This window comes from Protomyctophum parallelum, assembly GCF_964188405.1.
Source record: "Protomyctophum parallelum genome assembly, chromosome: 18".
NCBI lineage: Eukaryota > Metazoa > Chordata > Actinopteri > Myctophiformes > Myctophidae > Protomyctophum > Protomyctophum parallelum.
This window is the reverse complement of record NC_139716.1, coordinates 19,138,125-19,160,521: the sequence shown is the minus strand read 5'-3', so window position 1 is coordinate 19,160,521 and position 22,397 is coordinate 19,138,125. Positions and strand designations below refer to the sequence as shown.

The following is a 22,397-nucleotide window of genomic DNA, read 5'->3' as shown; positions in this document are numbered from 1 at the left end:
AACCTATGACTAATAACCCATTTAGACCTGAGGTCGATTCTAAAAAATGCCTTCTAAATCCTAACAGTTTAATAAAAGACTTACGGTATAAATAAGCTCCCTCCCAATACCACTAGTCTAGATCAGTGGTTCTCAAAGTGGGGTCTTGAGGGAGTTCCAGGGGGTCCCCAGCTAAATGATAGTAGGAACTAAATGGACCCTTTATGGGTCTGTAACTCCGAAAGAACATTTGTAACATTTGTAACATTTGTGTGCGTGCGTGCACTGTGCGTGCACCAACCTGTTCGCACTGTCCGTAGAGGTCAATGAGGGGGTAGCAGGGCGAGGGGATGTCCTGAGCGGCCACTCCCTGGTCCATGCCGTTCACATAGAGGTGGAGACAACTGTTGGTGTCCACCAACAGACCCAGCACCGTGCCTTCTGGACATGTGTCCAGGTTAGGGCCATAGTTCTCACAGATCTAACAGAGGGGTGGGGGGGGAGCAATTAGAGGGAACATTAGAGACAGAGGGATGAAAAGAAAACGGGACGCAAAAGACACCATAATTGAAATTGAATTCACAACATGGCGACCATCGTGTTGATCAATTCAACAGTGAGGTAGAACACACAGTCAGGCAGAGATTAAATTAATACACGAGGATAACAAATTCCGAGTGTGTGCTCCTCCGCTGACAGAATTGTGTGTGTGTGTGTGTGTGTGTGTGTGTGTGTGTGTGTCCGACGTGCACCGTGCGTCAGTCACAGTTACCTTGAGGGAGTTGAGGAAGACAGAGTCCCTCTGCAGCAGCCAGGCGGAGCGTTTCAGACAGCATGCCGTGGAGGGGAAGTTGAGCCGGTCGGGGGAGTGACCGATCACCCCCAGAGACAGCGACGATGTCCACTGCGGGTTCAAGCGGTCGATCTGAAACTAACACACACACACACACACAGAGAGAGAGGGGTTGACTGACAAGTTGATGCCTGTAATAAACAGGACTGGATGGGTGGATGGATGGATGGCACACTGGGAGTCTCAGTGCAATGGTTACAACATTCATGGATGCCTAGAGCAGTGGTTCTCAAAGTGGGGTCCTTCAGGGAGTTCCAGGGGGTTCCCAGCTAAATTATAGTTAGGAACCAAATGGACCCTTATGGGACTGTAACTCAGAGAGTGTACAAATGAAACCAAATGGACCCGTTCCGAAATTAACATTTAACCAAAATTAACATTTATTTTACAATATAAATTGGGCTCCCAGAGATAGAAATGCCATTAAATGGGGGCCCGTAGCATGGCATCATGGCATACCTTTTCAAATGGGGATCCGTGAGCTAATAATAAGTGTCAATTTGGGGGTCCTTGACATGAAAAAGTTTGAGACCCACTGGCCTAGAGGTTTGCTGTCAAAATCAACACTTACCCCCCCCTGCCCCCTCCCGCCCCGCCCCCCCAACCCTACCCCAGTATACCTGGAACAGTTGCTGTGGGGTCAGGGGCTGTGCGGTGACCAGCAGACCCTGGTTGTAGCTGGATACCCTGGCTGCGGTCAGCTTCTGGTTGGACAGCTGGATGTTCTTGCCGTGGTTCTCCAGGAAGGCCATGGTGGCGGTGGTGGACACCAGCGCCGCACACGGCTCGCTCTCCGCCTGGGAGGAGGTACGTACGCAACGGAATAAAGCAAAAAAATAAAATGCCATCATGACTGGAAAGTTTAAACGATGATGTTTTAAAGGTATTGGAAACATAATCTAAACCCGTGTTGCTGCTGTTCCACATACTGTATCCACCGGACCAGTGGAAGAAATGACTTGCTTTTATTACATTTCTGACACCGTTCATTCATGTTTGTGGAAGATGCTTCTACATGTATTCTATTTGATCTAAAATTACTAATAACCGAAAATAACCTAATAACCAAGTTCACAACACGTCACAGCGCAACGTAGAGTGACATAGTGGGCAACATGCTTTGTAGAAGACATGCATGGGCTTCCATGAAATGTGAATGATTGAAATCAGTCGTGGTGACTGAGAACTTTAATCCATGGGTACGTGCAAAACGGGACGAGAATAGATTGAGATGGGGAAGATAAGTAAATAGAATACATAAAACAAACAAGTCGCCTTGGACTTGTTTAGCCAGTGAGAAAATGTGGATGATGTTGTTCTTCCACTGATGACAATTCTGGCATTATGCTGTGATACGTTGCATGCAAAAACAATTTGAAAGAGGTTTCAAAGACAGGTAAATTCCATAAATACATATGAAACTATGGTAACACTTGCTTTGAAGCTTATCTGTATAATGCATTAAAACACACACTTATAATCAGATTATAATGCATTGGATAAGAAAAATTTTATAATACCGTAAATGTATAATTACAAGCACTCTTACTTAATGTTTCTGCCTACATTAAAAAGTGCTAATAATGCATCGCACACTTATGTATTACAAAAACAAGAATTCTAATAGATTATGAACCTTGTAAAAATGTCCAGCAATTATTAACTATGACACTTGACTTTATAAGTAATCATAAAACACTTTTTTAGAATGTGTTGATTAGTCGTAAAACATTATGAATATTTATATTTTGAGTGGTAAATGGTAAATAAAATGGTGCATTTATATAGCGCTTTTATCTAAAGTGCTTTACATCGATTGTGCATTATATTCACCCATTCACACACCGATGGCGGAGGAAACCATGCAAAGCACCAACCTGCTCATCGGGAGCAATTAGGGGTTCAGACTGAGTCTTGCTCAAGGACACTTCAACGCTTACTCTGGGGGAGCCCGGGATCGAACTGGAAACCTCACGGTTTCCCCATCTGGCCACTCTACCCCTGAGACCTGAGTCACTGTCGCCCCGGTGTTATAACTACGGTAACTATAATTATACATTGAACATTTCTTTTCTACCTCTCTGAGGGGCGTGCTGTCCTCCTCTCCTTCACTACAGCTCTCTGAGGAGAGCGACGGAGCCTTGATGCTCTCCACGTCCTCCAGCACCGATGAGCTGACGATGGACACCGCCGTGATGCGTCCGTACAAGTCCAACACCGCGTACACATTCTAACACACACACACACCCACACAAACACACACACACAGGATATGCTGGTGAGTCACTCTAATACTCTATACTGGGTTTGTGTGTGCAGATGATGCCTTTATTGTATAAGCATCTGTAGCATCTGTAACAATGTAGAATTTTGCGTTGTTGGCTAATCAAAAATAGCTGATATACAAGCTCACAGTGTCACTTCGTACCACACGGCGTCGGCGAGCTTGTACATCTGCTCATTTTGATTTTTTTATTATATTGAAATGTGAGAACTGCCAATTAAGAAGGCATTCGCAGAATCGGCCTCAGGTCTTAATGGATTAAATAAATGGCCATTGAATGAAAGTATAAAATAGGGTTAATGTGATTAAAACAAAACTAAAAATGTTGATTCTGTATTAACACGTTTTGCTCAGGGACCCCCTAGAACCCCTTCAAGGATCCCTAATGTACATGTAATGGGCTCTATGCATACACACCATTTTGGAAAGAACGTGGGCCCCTTCCCTACTTCCTTCACAGGTGTTACTACTAATGAATGCTCTGTTCCATTCTGGTCAAACAGAATCAGGGTGCTGCCATTGTGCGTGTTGGCTTACTGGAAACACTCTACTACACTAGTGGGTCTCAAAGTGTCCTTGAGTGGGTTCCAAATGGCCCTGTACAGGTGTTTAACTCTGAGAGTGTACAAAATGGTAAGGGTCCATTTGGTACCATTTGTACAGAGCTATGGGGTTCCTTAAAGTTAAAAAGTTTGAGAACCACTGCACACTAAATGGAACAGAGCCTTAATTAGAATCATCGGTAACACCTGTAAAGGAAGTAGAGAAGTGGCTCGGAAGTAGGCAGAGATATTCTGTGTGAATATAGCCCATTGTGTGTGTGCCGTGCGCACGTACGTACCTTGGCCACTGCAGTTGCAGCCGGTCCCATATCCTCACCATCAATGAGGATGTGCATGGTGTCGTCACTGCACCTCTTCACCCCCACACGGTTCCCCACCTACACACACACACACACACACACACACACACACACACACACACACACACACACACACACACACACACACACACACACACACACACACACACACACACACACACACACACAGCTTAATATCGTCTGCTAATGGCAAGCATTAGCTCATTAGTGCTTGTTTTTGCATCGTCTCCTTCACTCCTTGTGCAATAATAGTAAAGATGGACTTGGGGGTGGGGAGGGGGGTTAGGGGAGAGCCTGTTTACCGTCAGCCGGTCCAATGAGCGGCCGTAGTTCTGCCGCTGCAGCAGACCGTTGCGTCGTACTTCAGAGCCGCAGAGCAGCCAGGTGACCTTGGTTCTGAGCTGGGGGAGGGAGGGAGACAGGCCCGACAGCGGACAGGAGGGCAGCTCTGGCGGTGCCAGCGTGGTCAGGCCTATGTGGAGCGAGCCGCACCACTGCTCGTCCGCCTCGTCGATCTTCACCTGCGGGGAGGGGGAAGGGGAGGAGGAGATGGGGAAGGGGAGGAGGAGGGGAGGAGGAGATGGGGAGGGGGAAGGGGAGGAGGAGATGGGGAAGGGGAGGGGGAAGGGGAGGAGGAGATGGGGAGGGGGAAGGGGAGGAGGAGACAGAGCCGTGTTATTATCCCATTGAGACCTGAGGACCAGATTCTACCAAATGTCTTCTAAATCAAGACAGTTTTCTGAAGAAAATAAACTGTTTCTATTGTCAGTGGTCTTAAACTACTTCATGTCAAGGACTTGGCAACAGTGCTTATGGCAAATGTATGCTTAGTTATATGACCATGCCACTCACTGACTTTCAGGTTTCCCCATTGGAAATCTGGGGAGTGACACAGCCATATGATGAAGTGGAAATTACCGGTAGGCTTTAGGGAGATTTTTGATTGATGCATTGAACACACAGGTTTATATTCAAATGTTTGAAGGGTAAATGTGTGACGGGTAACAAAGATTGTTGTGTATTGTACATTTAACAACAGGACAAATCTCAACTAAAACACCATGAGCTTTACAATTAAAATGCTGAAAAAAAGAGCTAATGAGCAAAAACAGATTTTCTCCTGAAGCCATTTTCTTAAGCTATTATAGATGTTAAAAACCATGCCACCTTACGCACAAATGCGCACCTGCTTGTTTGTTTTTCCAATGGAACTCATTTGGTAGTAAGAGGGCAGCATCCGTCTCACAGAAATACGTAAATATGTACGGAATTGCAATTCTATACATACATGCCTAGAAAACCCCAAAATCAGTACATATTACACAACTACTGTGGCTATCACTAGTACAGGTCCGCTCGGTGGTGTCTCCCGTGGCTCAAGTTCGGTAGAGACGGCGCCACTCCGTCATTGTCTATTATGGGGAGGATTTCAGTGTCATATCTACGGATTTTGGAGTTTTCTAGGCGTGTATCTACGGAATTGCAATTCCGTACATATTTACGCATTGCTGAGAGGCTGGGTAGCAGCAGCTGTGCAGTGTCACCTTTCTCACCTCAAACAGTTCGTCTGTTCTGAGCTCCTTTGCACTGAAGGCGATGCCATGAGCGTAGCCTCCTACTCGGACAGCTTGGCAGCCGTCTCCCAGCAGTACTACGTTTTTACCATGCTTATTGTGGAGTCGATGGGCCACGCCAGCCACTGCGCACGCACACACACACACACACACACACACACACACACACACACACAGTCAATACCGTAGACACTTTTACACAAAACATGACAAGTAAACGACTAAGTCCAGGGGCGACAACGCAAGCGTATTTCCATGAGTGTGGTCCCGTGAAATTGTTGTGCGTGTGCTCGTTTCAGACCTGGATTCTGTTGAGGTTTTTTTACGCTTGCGTTGTCGCACCCATCATGAGCAGATCTGGAGCAGACCTGTCGTTGATCCAGGCGACAACATTTGCGTTCATCAATGCGTCTGAAAGTACCTTTAAATCACGATCGTGACAACCCTAGGGTCACACATGCACATGCTCACATGCACACACACACAGACACACAAACACATGCCTGGTGAGTGGATGGGGAAGCTCTTCTCTGTGATGTTGCTGGTGCAGAGGCTGTTGTCCAGTGGACCAGAGGAGCTGGTGATGGATACTTGCACACACTGACCATACAGGTCGATCACCGCAAACACCTCTGAGGGAGAGAGAGAGAGATCATCAGGGAGAAAGCGCTTTCAGGTGAAAAATAAAATGAAATGAAACAACTATATTGAGGGCAGATTCACACTGATTCTGTTTGATTCAAACTGTTCCCGAATAGGATTGCCTGGTCCCCACTGGCCATGATTCACATTGGCCTTGATTCTTCCGCACCCGAGTACACTTCATTCAACTGTATTCAATGCTTTCATATGACATCGATTCGTATCCGAGTACACTTCAATCGGTCCCGAGACTACCTCCATGTGATCCGGGGAACAGTTGGGTGATCCACTCCGGGGAACGGTACGCAGCATTCACACTACCACAACATCTGCCAAGTGGTCCCGAGTGCGCATGCAGGACCATAGTGTGAATCTGCCCTAAAACAGCATATAAAGAGGAAAAATACAAATCTAGTATTAAATAAAAATTGCACTGACCTTTACCCGGCGGAAGGCCCGTGCAAGCGACCCCCTGGTCCACTCCATTGATGTAGTAGTGGAGGTCCCCGCTGGCCGAACGCATCATGCCGATACGGGAGCCGGTGGTCAGCGAGTCCAGGTCGCAGCCGTAGTTGTTGCGCATGGTGTTGCCGTCCTGCATGATGGCCGTGCCACTGAAGAGGACAGGAGAGGAGAAGGCATCTGGCTGAGCTTCTTGTCCAGTGGACCAAGTTTACAAAGTGTTTGTTCCAACAGGTTAAACACATTAACTGCCAGGTATTCATTCATTCATTCTCCCGCCACTGCCAGTGTTTTTTTTTTCCTTCTTTTTTTTTGTGAAGAGCCTTATTTTGAAGACCGAAGATGTGAACCGGAAGTAAACAAGCGCTGTGTGAAGTGATGGGCGATCATATTTTCTTTCACCGGGAAATTTTATTTTGTAACCGCGATTTTTTTAAGTTATGGGCCGTTGATAAAGCTTGTTTTGACCAAAGGCGCAATCTGGGAAAAGAGAAAAACGCATTTTGTAAATCTGTTTACATTGAGGCCGATGGAGACAGAGTTTTCACTTCCGGTTAATTTCCGGTTTTATCTGTCTCCTAGCAACCTAGAACCATTCATACGTTGGCGAAGAGCGCAATCAATGAAATGACGAGATATCTCGTCCATGGCATTAGACCGTTGGATTTCAAATGACGAGATATCTCGTCAATGGCAGTGAATGTGTTTACGTTTAACACATTTTAAAGACCATTTCAGTATATGTTAGCATGTTCAGAAGGGGATCTCGGATAATAAAATCAAAAGAAAGAGGTCCCGCACACTGTCTGGAACTTGCAAAAAAAAAATGTTGCTTGTCTTTACACGAAGCCCGCCAGAAACATAGAAAACGTAGGGTTAAATTAGTACCCTACCGCACCAAACCCGGAATTCTCGTTTTAACAGCGATGTATTATTTAATCCATGTTTTAATCCGATCGCATCGTTAGCTACTATAGCTAACCCAACAACATCAAGTGGGACAGTGGCCGCGGCCATTTTGAAGATGCGCGCGCATCCACTTCAATTCTAAGCCCTGCATTCAAAGGCCTGTATCTCAGAAACGGCATTGAGGGGGTCGTTCCTGGTGAAAACAAGGGTTTTCAACGGGCTGTAGCAGGCGCACTGACATTCGCGGTCAGGTTTTTCCCCCGCCGAGCGAGACAACAACCGGTCATGACACCACACACAGCAGTTTGTCATTGTAACATCCGGTTATGGATATTTGGCTCTTCAAAGTTTAAGTGTTATGCACGATTAAACCATGGCAATACGCGATCGAGGGATTAATTAATGGAGGCGTCGACTTAATCAGAACAGACGAACAGAAATATGTGCATGTCCCAGACAGTGTGCGGGATCTCTTTCTTTGCTTTTATTATCAGAGATACCCTTCTGAACATTTGCACCATTTTGTCCTACGCACCTGTCATCAACCTTTGAGGTGTGCATCGGACTTCTTCTAAAAGTATATGTTAGCATGAAATACAAGACCAATTTCACCAGTATATATGAACACAATTGGAAAATGAGAATGGTGGAGAATGATGGATTTCAAACTAGCGATTCAGTTAGTCTCGAATATTGGGTTTTATTTAAAAGAGACTCTGAGACGTGACTTAAAAACGTACACACTAAAATGTATCTATATAAAAAAACCTCTTAAGGAAACGAGAAAACACAAATTTGTTACATTTCAAGAGTCTATTTCTAGGCCTGCAGGCACATTGCTGATGTTCAGCCGTACCTGAGCATCCAGGTGTCATAGTCTATGTCAGTCATAGTGTTGGGAAACTCCAGCTCCTCTGGCCTGATGGCTGTCACCCCTGGACACAAACATCATCAATTAAAGGTTAATGTTGCATTCACATGGAATCAGGCAAGCGGTGGACGGCAAACCGGACTTCATGTTAGTGGACGGGAGCAGGACGGTAAACGGAACGGCACGGCAGCCAGAACCGGCGGCGGTATAACGGCAGACGGTGTCAATGTTAAAATATTTAATCTTTTTACCGTTCCGTGCCGTCCAGCAGGTTTTGCCATTTGCCGCCTACCGCTTGCCTGATTCCATGTGAATGCAGCATAAAGTCCTTTATGCGACTATGTCACATACATCGCTGTATGCTAGATTTGTTCACCGTTAACCCATTTCTTGGAGCGGTGAATAGAACAAACATAATTTATCTCTGCTGTCAGGGAGAAACCACCTAACTCCAAAATGTTAATTCTTTAGGAAATTAAAAATATAAAAATTTCAGGAAATGAAGAAAACCTTATATATTTGTTAAAAAATGCAATACTGCCTCGTCAAAGTTGGTGACTTTGTTTATATATTGTCAATTACTTGCTTGAGAGGGGGAGAGGTGGTGAAGTTAGCAGACAGTTTGAGGGTCCAGTGGCGTCAATATGTGTGTGTGTGTGTGTGTGTGTGTGTGTGTGTGTGTGTGTGTGTGTGTGTGTGTGTGTGTGTGTGTGTGTGTGTGTGTGTGTCCGTCCTAGTGTCTGATGCAGTTCGAAAATATGTGCCATCTAGTGCAGCAATGTATAAACATTCAAGAGTGTTACCAGATTGGTTTAGCTGTGCATGCAATGTCTTTGCTAACATCCCAAATACACCTGACGTTGTCTTTGTTGACACCAGTCACAAGGAGTTCCTGATTCTGGAGGTGGGCTGTGTCTTTGATTTGTACATGGACCAGGCATTCCAAGATAAACATTCTAAGTATCAACCATTACTTGGAAGTATAACAAACCTGGGATATCGTTGTAGATTTGCCATACTGATATTCGGAAGCCTGGGCCATGTGCATAAACTGACCATGAGTGGCCTAAGAAAAGCTGGCATGACAAAAAGCAAAGCCAAACAACTTGCCAAATACTGTTCTGTTTCGGCTGTTATAGGCAGTTTGTTATTTACTGTGTGTGTGTGTGTGTGTGTGTGTGTGTGTGTGTGTGTGTGTGTGTGCGCGTGTGTGTGTGTGTGTGTGTGTGTGTGTGTGTGTGTGTGCGTGTGCGTGTGTGTGGGGTGACAGGAAATGGGGGGAGAGAGGGCTGGATTAGCAGACTAGGTGCCTGGACTGTTAGGCCAGCCTGGGCCTGGTTCGGGTCGGTTCAATATTTTTTTAACCAACACACAAGGGTGTTCAATAGCATTGATTTATGCCAAAAACAAAACAAGAAAACCCCCTAAAAAATAGTTAGGTGGTTTCCTCCGGACAGCAACGATATGTGAATCTGTGTGCGTGTGAAAACAAGGCAGGCACCATACCTGCTTCTATTGAGCCCGACCAGCGGTCCACCATTTTCTGGATGATTATTTCAAACAACTCTCCATCTCGAAGGCACCTAAAGGTCAACGCAGAAAAATTAAAACAACATCCAAGGTAAGGAAATCTGCAATTAATTAAATGCCATGTCAGAATAATGATTTTCTTTTTGTCATAACTTGCTTTGGTTGGACTACATGGCTGGATATGACCAAATATGACAGAAGAGAGCCATGACGAAACATATTACTTTCCACGTCTCTCCTGAGTGTATATGGAGTAAATCAGAACTTAAATTAATTACAATGGGACGTTAATTACAAATAGCAAATGGTGAGTGTAAAACTTAAGTTCCAGCAGGACACAGACAGGAGTATTGGAAATGTGTGAAGATAAGTCTGCATGCCGACCTGTTGGAAATGACGATAGCATCGTTGAATTCACTGCGGCAGTTCTGCCGCAGGGCTGTGCGCCCTCCGTTGGTGATGACTGCGTTGGTGCCGTGCAGCTGGTGGAAGCGCAGGTCGTTGGCGGCGTTGGCCCCGCTAACGGAGCAGGGGCTTCCGGGGGACAGGACCGTTGGGCCCTCCGAGCTGTCCTCTGGGAGTGGGGGGAGGTCCGCTACCAGGAGAGAGGGAGACAAGAGGAGGAGGGGCATGGTTTATAACAGGGGTGTGCAACTTTGACGATGAGGGCGAGAGGGCCACTATAGTTCCACACTCACCGCAGAGGGCCACATTGCATATACTGTCGTAAATATAGCAGCTCTACAACCTCAGTGCGACACGTTTTGAGATGCTATTTTTAATTTTTATATTATTATTTTATGCATTTAGTTATACTTAACTGTATGAACTTAAATGCCAAGTACATTGGATATAAAAAAATGACAATAAACTGTAATACTACTAATAAAGACAGAGGTAATTAAATTATGTTTGCATGTTTGGAATTGCAACAGCTGAAATCAATAATATACCAGTATACCATTATTAACCTGTGGACCGCATTAAGTGAAGGTGGGGTCCGCATGTGGCCCCCGGGCCGCCAGTTGTATGGTTTATAATGTGGTAAATAATTAGATTTGGAAGAAGAAAAAAAGGGTGAACACAACTGCCAATTTTCGCAAATGGGAAGCCACCAGGGGATTTTGTCCTTGTCGCAGCACTAGCAGACTCCTACTTTTTTCAGGGTGCTTGTACTGTACTGTACGTTACTCCTCGCTGTCAGGTGAAAAGCAGCAGCTGGTGACTCGGTGTGTATCAGAGGAATGTGGTTGTCTATACTCTCCCCGGTACAACAGTGGGGGTTGGTAATGACCGGAGAACACATGGAAGGAACTATAGCAACGGCTAAATTCTGAGAAAATTACACAGAGGCTCACGATTCACGAATAGTTTTACTCACTGGTTAATTGATTTTACACAGTTCTCTTTGACCAAGCAGCAGGTTCTGTATTATTATCAGTATTATCGTCATATTCTCTCTCTCACCCATATCGTCCATGATGGTGGCCTGAGCAGCCTGACCGTACAGGTCCACCACGGCATAGACGCTGGGAGGGATGTTCCAGGCGGCGGGACCCTGGGCCACACCGTTGACAAAGAAGTGGAGGCTACCGTCCTCTTTTCGCACCACGCCTACTGTGTCCCCCGCCTACGGCGTGACAAGAGGGATGGGGAGTTGAAGTACAAAAGGGTTACGAATACCATGCATGCACTAATTATAATTTAAGAGCACTAATTAATTGTTAATTGTTTGAGCTATTTAAATATATTCTTTTTAACTCAAAATTTATAATATTTTATTTAAAATTAATGCAGACAGAAGAAAGCAAAAGAATGAAGTCAGTTCATTGTTCAATATGCTTAACTGAATGGCAGAGAGAAAAAAGCAGTGATTGACAGAGGGTGAACTAAAGTGTTTTCCACTGACTTTGAGCCTGTCCAGGTTATGTCCGTACTCGTCCAATATTGTGGTTCCATTGTGCATCACACCGTTCCCCGTCATCATCCATGTCCCTATAAGACCGGAGTGACATGTCCAGACAAATCAAAACTTAATTGATTAAAAGGTTAAAACGTTAATTCAAATGGCAGGTCAAATGCATTTTACCTGAGCGCAAGTTGGTCATGGTGGAGGGCAGCTGCAGGTAGGCAGGGTTGTGTGTCGTCACACCGATCTCGATGGAGCCTGCCCACTTGTCCACCATTTTGTCAATACGCACCTGGAATACCTCATTGGCGCGCAGCGGGCGGCTGCTGAGGACCACGCCGTGGTTAAAATCGTCTGTCGCACTGCCCGAGGGAAAAGGGTGTCAGCTTAAACTTTTTTTTTGTCCCACGATATTTTTGGGGCTTTTCCTCCCTTTATTGATAGATGAACAGTAGACTGACAGGAAATGGGGACAGAGATGGGTGGGGGGGTGACATGCAGCAAAGTTCACCAGGATCGCGACTCGAACCCGCAACACACCGTCAGGCTTGATTACCAGCCTAGGTCCCCAGATGGCTACTTTGAGGAAATATTCTGTAATGTTTGTTGCATATGCTGCATAAAGAGAGCTTAATACTAAACCTGTGTGAACCTAACACATTGTTTATAAACAATAAAAAAGATTAAAAGATCATGTCCCATGCAATGCTACATAGTATATACAAGAATCATCAAAGAACCAACTAACCAATACGTTAAATCAAACACACCAACACGTGCCACGTGCCAGACAATAGCCGATATAGGGCCAGATAGATCAGACCTGGCCATTACACGGTCCGGGGGACAAATACATCCCTTTGGCTGACCGCCCAGTGAAAGGTTACTTAAGTTGAAACGCACTTTCTAATTTTACCTTAGCATGGCCTAAAGCTGCATTGCCTTTATTTTGAAGCCTGTTTATTCACATGCACGCAATCATTGATAAACTATTACCTTCTTTGTCACCCCTCAAAAATGTCCACTCATGTCAGAAAAAGAAAGGTGGATGCCGAATGCAGATATTTCAACAATATATGGACTACTAACTATTTATTTACTGAAGTCAGAGGTAATAATTATAACATATATATATATATATATATACTCTTACTAGCTTGTCAAAACAATGACAATTACTGCTTTTTATATAGATTTGATATTATGCAGAATTGCGTTCAGCCTTTTTTTGGCCCGGCCCTCCACTATGTTTTCCCATTTCTCATTAAGCCCCTTGGGAAAAATAATTGCCCACCCCTGAGATAGATACAGTAGATGGTTTATTTGTCCTTGATCCTGGAAATTCATTTTGGGCCAAGCATCCATCAGGACACAAAAAGAAAACCACAATACATTGACACTACTACAGAACTCCTCTCTTACAGAGAGGAAAATATAATAGGCTACCTGTCACAGCCAGGGGGGGGGCAGAGACATCATAACTAAACACGGAGGAGGAGGAGGCAGACTCACTGTGGTCGCAGAGCTGTCCTGCCGTCGCTGATGATGGCGGCTTTCTGGCCACAGTTGGAGTGGAAGAGCAATCGGTCGGTCCCTTCGAGGTCCGGGGTGAGGGAGAGGGCGGGACGGGGCCGGCCCACGTCGGGCGACAGGGCCCTCATGATGGCGTTGTTGCGTCTGAGGCGGTCGCTGTGGTTGTGGTTGTGGACGATGGTGACCTTGACAGCCATGCCGTACAGGTCCACCACACCGTACACCACGGCCGGCGTCTGGGCTGCTGCTACTCCTGGTGGAGAGGGTCACAACCAGTGTTGTTTTTGGCAGCAAGTTTTTATTTAAATTTTAGTCATAGTCTCTTTATAGTCATAGTTTTAGCTACATTTTAGTCACCTGGAATATTTTATTCAGTGTTTAGTTAGCCTCGGAAACCCAGACGTTTTTATTTCCAGGGAGAAAGAAAAAAGTCTGGTAACGTTGATCACTCTCTGCTGATTTCTGATGCACCTTTGTTAAATTGACACGCACACATGTCGTACACACACTCCTCTCTCTCTGTCGCTCGAATTAATTAGTCTCATGTCGCACAGCTGGGTCTAGATTCTCCCAGCGGATCCTGCCGGGAGGTGGACCCCAGTCTAGTGTTTAGTGAATCTAGTTTTAGTCGACTAAATGTCATAAGATTTTAGTCGACTAAATCTGCAGTTGATTTAGTCGAACAAAATGCATTTTGGCGGTGCCTTGATGCCGTTGTAATGATGCCGTCGTCACTTGCTGAAAATAGCCGAAATACAAGCCCACAAAGCGTTGTGGGATTGTAGATCGGCTATTTTCAGCATGCAACTAATTGTAAAATGACTTATACTGGATCTCTTGTCCACTAGTCCTTCCTAACATTCCTAACATTTTAGTCTAGTTTTTATTTAGTTTCCATGTAGTTTGTGTCAGTGAAAAAAGGTAGTCGACGGACATTTTTTCGTCTTAGTTTTAGTCGACGAAATCAACACTGGTCACGACAGATCAAGAACTGGGGTGTTCTCTCGATAACCGGGGATAATCTCGCATCGGCTCATAACGTACTGCAGTGGTTCTCAAAGTGGGGTTTTGGGACCCCCCATGGGTCCTTGAGGGAGTTCCAGGGGGTCCCCAGCTAAATGATAGTTAGGAACCAAATGGACCCTTTATGGGACTGTAACTCAGAAAGTGTACAAATGGAACCAAATGGATTTGGATTTGTACACATTTCAATATAAATTGCGGTCCCAGAGCCTTATGGGGGTCCTTCGCATACCTTTAAAATGGGGGTCCGTGGGCTAATAACTTATAAGTGTCATTTGGGTGGTCCATGACATGATAATGTTTGAGAACCGATGACATACTGGTTATTTAAATAAAAAAATAGTTAAATTATAGGGCATTTGAAAACAGTAACTTAGATTTTGGCCCGTTTTTTAAACATAATTATGTAAAATACATATATTATCACACCATCATTATCAAAAGGAAATAATGCAAGAAAGGCAGCGGCTTATCCACCCGTTCACTGGGGCTTTGTTCCAAATAGGCCTGGATCTGTATCTCTCACCTTGGTCAATGCCATTGATGTAGAAGTGGAGCGCCCCACTGGCCTTGCGCATCAGCCCTATGTGGTCCCCTTCCTAAAACGACATGGAGAGGGAGCGTGAGGTTAATGGTGGATTTACAGGCATTATATGAGCCCATCTGCACTCATGTGTTTGTAATGCGTGGCTGGCTACTAACCTGAAGTTCATCCAGGCTGAATTCACAGTATTCCCGGCGGGTCCCTTTCCCATTGGTCAGGATCCCACAGCCACTCATCATGATTGTTCCTGGCAAAACGCAGACACGTTACGTGGGAATGGTCTATGAAGATTACAGTGTGTGTGTGTGTGTGTGTGTGTGTGTGTGTGTGTGTGTGTGTGCGTGTGTGTGTGTGTGTGCGTGTGTGTTACCTGAGCGTAGATTGGTCATGGTAGCTGGATAGTCCAGGTTATTGGGGTTGTGTGTTGTCACACCAATCTCTATGGAGCCTGACCACTTGTCCACCAGTTTATCGATGCGAATCTGAGGACATGTTGGTAACATGTTTAATTATGCATGTTGGGTTTAATTACAGTCCTGCCCCAAAAGCATGATATTTTTAAGCGCAGCCTTGAGCGCAGTGAGATGAATATTAATTATCTCCTCCTGCCCTCATGTCGCACCATATGGAAATTGAGGGATTAACTCCAACATCTGATAAGAAAGAAATAGAGGATGCACTGTGCTTGAACCCCTTTCCCAGCAATATTAATTCTTATCTTTTCTCATATTTTCTTTAAAACGATTACGAAAATAGTTACGTAAATGTGAAGTCAAGTAGCTAATATCATGACTAATAGTAATAGAAAATTGATATACTACATACAATTAGAGTTGTCAGAAGTGGTCATTGCTATCATATAGTTCTATGCTTTGTGAATGACCCCCCCACCTCAAACATCTCGTTGTGTCGGAGCGGCCGATTGGTCATGACCACGCCGTTGTTGAACTCGTCCAGAGGCCTGCGGCGCTCCGCCGTCTTGTTGTTGTTGCTCAGCTTGATCAGCGTGCCGCACTTCTCATGGAACAGCAGCGCATCATTGGTGGTCATGCCGCCCGTCATGGGCCCTTGTCCCGCCCCTATGTTTCCCGCAGGACTGTTATTGGTGCTTCCTCCTCCTCCACCTCCTCCTCCTCCTCCGGGCCCGCCCCCGCTGTCACCCACGCCTCCTCCGCTGCTGCCTCTGTCGCCCCTGGAAGAGGAGTCCGTCCCTGTAGCTCCTGTGCTTGCTCCTCCCCCACCATCAACGCCTCCTCCCCCACCCTCGTCCTCGGAGCGATAGAGAGACACTATTGCGTTGTTGAACACATCGAAGAGCTGGTGCTCTGTCAGAACTGTGGAGGGAAGGGGGTGGAGGGTAAGTCAATAACACTGGTCGTGTTGTTTTCAAGCCCAACAAAAGCTCCTTGTGGTGGATTATTTTACCTGTTTCGGACTCCAAGCTGTTGGGGAATTTATCTGGTCTGCTACAGGTAAGCTCAGGCACTGATGGAGAGAGAATCCAGGGTTAGGAAGGGTGTTCTACGGTGCCAACATACATTACAAAGCACAAATACCATATACCATAGACTGAAGAAGGCAGTGCTGGCTGCTAAGTGTGGGTTGGCTTATGAACTAGCCACTTCAATAAAGGCTTTTTAAGTTATTTCGCCAGAAGAGTGCCTTGGTTTATTTTTCCTAATATTTGCATGTTTGTAGTCCCCCACCGAAGAGCACCTTCACTACACTTTTTTTTCTTTTTAACTTCCGAGCACCCAGACCTCTTCCTTTTTCACACAAAGCACAGTTCTGAAAAAGGACCCTATCCCTACCTTCGTCACCATTCAGCGTCGCCACATTCACCAGCGCTGCCATTCCCCCATCATCACGCGACCCGCAGACCACCACCTCCTCTTCCTCTTCCTCCTCCTCTTCATCCTCCTCCTCCTCCTCCTCTTCCCGCTCGACACCCCTGTCGAGTGCCTCTCTCTCAGTGGAGGGCGGGGGCGGTTCGCAGCTCACCACCGTCACCTGGGTGCACTTGCCGTACAGGTCCACCACGGCCCAGAGTCGCGGCGGCAGGCCGCTTGCGGCCGCTCCACAGTCCTGCCCGTTCACCCACAGGTGGAGTTCGCCGCGCGCGCTGCGCTGGATGCCTACGCGGTCGCCCTCTGCCAGCTGGTCCAGGTCGCGGCCGTACTCCTCCAGCACCGAGCGGCCATCGCGGAGCACCGAGCAGCCCGACACGATCCAGGAGCCGCCCTTCAGGCCCGTGGCGCTGCTGGGGAAGTCCAGCGCCGCCGGGTCCAGCGCCGTCACACCGATCTCAATGGAGCCGCTCCACGAGTTCACCTGAGGTCGGTGGGAAGGGGAGAGAGGGACACAGGGTTAGAATTAGCATCTAGAATTGCAACGTTTAGAAACATGAAGGTCAGTGGGGGTTCCGGGATCTACATAGTCGTGTCACAATAGCATTCAATCAATAGATGGAAATTGAATATCCCACATTTGAACAAAGGTGAAAACGTAACGATTAAATTGGACAGATAAAAAGGGAAGGCTAAACCACAAATGTAGTCAAGTCTAGATGAATAGTTATCGTTAGCACATTGGAGGCCCCAACATGGTTGCCAATCCATCATGCCTTGTGACATCATGGAGACCCTTAGATCTCCATATATGGATCTGACCTTGTGACTTCATGGAGACCCTTAACACCTCCATATATGGTCACGCCTTATGACATCACACCTCGTGACACGTCACATCACCATATATGGCCATCTCCATATATGAAGATCACGACACTGACCTCATCTAACCCATAACCATGCATGGAGAACACTGGATCATCACCTAGATCTTCCAGCCAGCAACTCTTGTTGATCTGACTTCATCAAACCCTGTACACTCAAGACACGCTCCATATATGGCCAGTACAGAATTAATTCCATATGTTGATCTGACCCCCCATGCCAAAGCGCCAGGCGGATGCGTGCACACAACCTTGCCCTAAAGGGTTCTCGACCTCAGGGTGTCTTACTGGTATATATACTGTATCTAGAGAGGTATTGCCACCAGTAATGTTAAGTAAACTATGCGGTTAAACCTAACCATATTACTAACCTTAACCTCAGTAAAACGGTGCCAAAACCTAACCCTATTCCTAAACTTACCCCCAGTATGCCTAACCCTAAACTTATGTCTCACCTTATTCTCAGTAAAACAAAATAATTTAGAATACAAGAACCGAGTGGTTGGCGGAAGAAATAAGAGGGCGAGATGGATTGTGGACGACGGTACCTGTTACCTGTGCAAGCACGTGAGTCAAAACCGTTTTTGCTCGTTCATTCATGTGTCTAAGCAAAGCTGTAGTAAGCTGCAGAACCAAGATCGTCCACCATGACTGACTAAGGCACTTCAATTCTCCCTCTCGTTTCAGGGGGATTGGTTCAAGTCCCGACTCATGCAATTAACATTTAACACCCTGACAACTATATAAATAATACCCGGTTCAGGTCTCGTGATTTTGAATGCAAACTGAGCTCTTCATTGCTGAGTGACTTTCAACAGATTCCTTCAACTGACTTATTCTCATAGACACAAGAATCAACAGCAATTTACCAGCAATTACCCCCCGCCCCCCATAGTTGTTAGAACGGTTTTGACCTGAATGTTCACCTATATTTGCCCTCAACCAAGCTCCAGCCTTTGGTCATGTAATGGTAAAGTAAACATACTGTACCGAAAGAATTTCAAGCCCTGCTCAGTGCTCACTGGACTATGAATGATTCATCCCCATCAACCATTACCCCCTTGTCCCCCTCTTCTCTGTATCCTCGTCTGGTGGTGTCTTTCCCTGCTCCAGGGCAGTGCAATGTAAGGCAGTGTTCTAAGGCAGGGGCTCCCCGGAAATGCTTTGGCCATGTCCCGCGACCCCCACTCCCCAGTCCCCACCGTACCCCCAATATAAATTGGCCGCTACAATAACCTTAATAATAATAATAGAGAAAATACATCATAAATAAATACTGAAACGTATGTACCTATGTGTACTATGTAAACTCTTTTCCATTTGCCAGCCATTAATCTGGGAACGCTCAAAAATAATTTGGCGACCCCCAGGTTGAGAACCCCTGTTCTTATTTTTATTAAAAGGTAATAAGCAGTTGGTCCAGCTGTTCTGCTGTTGCATAATGCATATTATATACAGTATACATGGTGCATCTGCAGAGAACCCCTGTTCTAAGGTAGCCCAGGTTTATAGGTTAATGGATCTACCCGTCTTTTATTTCTACCCATAATAAGGATATTATTTGTAACTACAGAAAAGCTGAACAAGGTGATTTCTTTTTTCTTTTTAGTATTATTATTTATGAAGAGAACACTTCTGCACACTCCGTTAGGATTTAGCGACAACAAGGCAGTATACGTAGAAGGACTGCCACTGCCACTTGCTGGTTCAAGAGCAAAGATCATTAGTAAAGCATAGCAACGTTTCGGTCTTGCAGGAAACAAAACAGGAATTCTAAAATTCTCACTGTTATAAAGGTTGTCAGTCTTAAACCGCCAGATACACAAAGAGAAAGATGAGACATGGTATGTTCTGAGACATTTGATCCTGAATGAAATACAGACGCTTGGTGTTTAGGCTTATATTGGGACTATCACTTTATGTATGACCTTAAATACACTCCTCCGCCATCACACTAGAACAAACACTTTACTGAGAAGAATATAAATGATTGTGAATATACTGTACCGCATTCCACACATTAAATAAGTAATATCCACTGCTAAGTGATGTATCTTAATTGCACAAGAGACTGAGGTACTCTGCCTTATTTCTATTCAATGTTTTGAATATTTGATATTAATTGACACAGACACACACACACACACACACACACACACACACACACACACACACACACACACACACACACACACACACACACACACACACACACACACACACACACACACACACACACACACACACACACACACGTTTGGATTCAGGCTGAGACTTCAGTGTAGGGAGGAAGTGCCTTATATTTCAAACCTCAAATGGACCAACAAAGTATTGCAGAACGGTGACATCTGCTACCATTTAGTTTGAAGTTGGTGTTCATAAACTTTTTATAATTGTATGATTCTAACACAACACAAGACACTCTATTCTGCACAGTAAGTGTCTGACTAAACGTAATCCTATCCAATTCCGACAAATGGTAATCTCTCAGCAAACCATTCACTTGTTCTCATCAATAACAGTACAGTAATCGTGTCCCAGCTTCCAATAAAGCTCAAGTCAATACAAACACAGAACGAGCAGCCCTGCAAAGCTACTGGCTCTGTGCTGGAAAGGTATTGATTTGTTTTAGGCAAGTGATGATGCATGTGAGCTGGCCTCAGTGGCCTGTATTTTGAGGTCAACTCGACCTCAATCGCACACAAATATTAGGAAGACTGGCTTCAGTTCTTAAAAGGTTAATTCCTGCATTCTTCTAGGACCGACAGACGTAGAGATATGCAAGCAATGGTAGCAAGCGTCCTGTTATCTAGCAAGGGGGTCAAGTTCAATGTGGCAGCAAACATGAGGACACGTGAGGACACCAAAGGAAACAAGCCGAAAGTCTTTACTGGTTTCATCCTTTTAGCAGACCTTGTATTGTACTGTACTTCCCTGTCCATGCAAACTGTTAATAAAGTATTCAATCAATCAATCATCTCTGGCCCTGCTGGATAGATGTCAGTGACACTTAATAACGCCCCTGAAGATATACAGTTATACGCACGCAGAGAGGAGCTGCCAGGATCACCAACCCACTCATCCAAAACAACAGACTACCCAGAGTAAGGTTAACTAGTAGCAAATTAACAGCTCAGTGAACAGCTGGCACACACACACACACAGTGACACACACACACACACACACACACACACACACACACACACACACACACACACACACAAAGCTAACCAACCGACAGAGGGGCTTAATTGCAGCTGCTATAGTTAGCAAATAGGCTAACATGTTAGCGACAAACCAAAATAGGCAACTTAAGGCAGGTAAAGGTTAGCTATCAGTGACCAGTGACTTGTGTAGCGTTGAACGTGCTGTGTGTAGCCACACTGACAGCTCCTGCCTCCTAGCTGTAGCGTCTATTAATCACAGTATGACACTGCCTGCCTGCTCATCAACAACAACAGCAGCAGCACCAGGCAGGTGGTCAGCCCAACCGCCCTTATGTCCATCCGTGCAACAACGCCCTGGCAACGAGCACAGCAGCCCCACACTGCGGACAACAAGACCCCGTCCCACTGGCACCGTGCACCGCGCATTCCTGCTGCTCCCTCCGCTCCGCTCCACACACACAGTGACAGCTACTAGCTCCGCTCTCAGTGTTTACCTTCCTATCGATGCGGACGGTGAACACATCGCGGTCCCTCAGCGGCTCCCGGCTCAGAACCAGGCCATGGTTGAATTCCTGCACCGGCTGGTTGCGTTGAGCGGTTCGGTTGGAGTTGGACAGGCCGATCAGCTTTCCGCTGCGCGGATGCAGCTCAGCCGCCATTTTCACTGGGCGGCGTTGGTTCACGACACCTCGGCGGCTTTGCGACAGTATGCGATCATTACGCAGCGGTAGTCTCGCGTGGTCAGAGCATAATCTGATATGGCGAGAATGGTGCATGGCATGGGTGTATTAGATATTATTATATTAAAGCAGTGTTCTTCAACCATTCAAATTAAGCTCCATTATTTATTCTGCATTTGAGCCACGGACCACCATCTGATGAGATTATGCCTCTCAGACACAAAACATTTAGTATGTTATTGTCGTTGGATAAGATTTTGTCCACATTTCCATGCTGTATTGATGTTGGTACTGTAAATGTGGGTTTACTACAAATTGTAGGGACTATAAAGGTATAAGAGGGAAATCTTTATTAAGGTAAATACTCAGTGGGCTAAAGAATAATAAAATGACGAGGCAAAGCAGTGTTACAATATGTCAGACTCATTTGTCATTTCACACATTACATTATATAAATAACGCACTATCAAAGAGATTCTAGAACAAGAGGCGAAACTCCTCAAATACTTGGAATCACCACTAGATGGCGCAGCGGTAGCGCTGCAATATGGCGGCAACGCTTTGCCTATGTAATAATAATGAATTATTTGCCTATGTAACGCCTCAAAGTCAAACACACGCACGTAAATATGCACGGGCGGCGGGCGCGCGCAAACATGCATGCGCACACATGCACCCTGATATTCTGAATGAATATGCTACTAATTGTAATGTGTATAGCCTAGTCTACAGTCTACACTCAAGGTGGCAAATTAAAAAATTACACTAACTATAGATTCACAGAATGAAAAATCGTCTAAATGTTTTTTTAATAGTACA

General features: G+C 45.5%; 1 protein-coding gene across 3 annotated transcripts in view; it reads right to left on the bottom strand.

Annotated features, from left to right (window-relative positions):
- The window catches only part of neurl4 (neuralized E3 ubiquitin protein ligase 4), a 31,948-nt gene extending 10,311 nt beyond the window's left edge, over positions 1-21,637 (bottom strand). The window contains exons 1-24 of one of the 3 annotated variants that reach the window (XM_083789281.1): positions 21,393-21,637; positions 16,808-17,327; positions 16,422-16,481; positions 15,888-16,330; positions 15,367-15,478; positions 15,155-15,243; positions 14,979-15,051; positions 13,409-13,682; positions 12,077-12,258; positions 11,897-11,982; positions 11,455-11,617; positions 10,372-10,582; positions 9,964-10,040; positions 8,443-8,521; positions 8,122-8,157; positions 6,654-6,829; positions 6,077-6,205; positions 5,553-5,698; positions 4,302-4,520; positions 3,958-4,056; positions 2,910-3,062; positions 1,453-1,629; positions 752-910; positions 281-460 (exon numbers count right to left, since the gene is read on the bottom strand). In XM_083789281.1, the coding sequence (XP_083645407.1) occupies positions 281-460; positions 752-910; positions 1,453-1,629; positions 2,910-3,062; positions 3,958-4,056; positions 4,302-4,520; positions 5,553-5,698; positions 6,077-6,205; positions 6,654-6,829; positions 8,122-8,157; positions 8,443-8,521; positions 9,964-10,040; positions 10,372-10,582; positions 11,455-11,617; positions 11,897-11,982; positions 12,077-12,258; positions 13,409-13,682; positions 14,979-15,051; positions 15,155-15,243; positions 15,367-15,478; positions 15,888-16,330; positions 16,422-16,481; positions 16,808-17,327; positions 21,393-21,557 (4,008 nt within the window). In that variant the 5' untranslated portion in view covers positions 21,558-21,637. The remainder of the gene's footprint in view (positions 1-280; positions 461-751; positions 911-1,452; positions 1,630-2,909; positions 3,063-3,957; positions 4,057-4,301; positions 4,521-5,552; positions 5,699-6,076; positions 6,206-6,653; positions 6,830-8,121; positions 8,158-8,442; positions 8,522-9,963; positions 10,041-10,371; positions 10,583-11,454; positions 11,618-11,896; positions 11,983-12,076; positions 12,259-13,408; positions 13,683-14,978; positions 15,052-15,154; positions 15,244-15,366; positions 15,479-15,887; positions 16,331-16,421; positions 16,482-16,807; positions 17,328-21,392) is intronic. The other 2 variants (XM_083789282.1, XM_083789283.1) reach the window with 2 other exon arrangements.
- Positions 21,638-22,397: the final 760 nt, after the last annotated feature.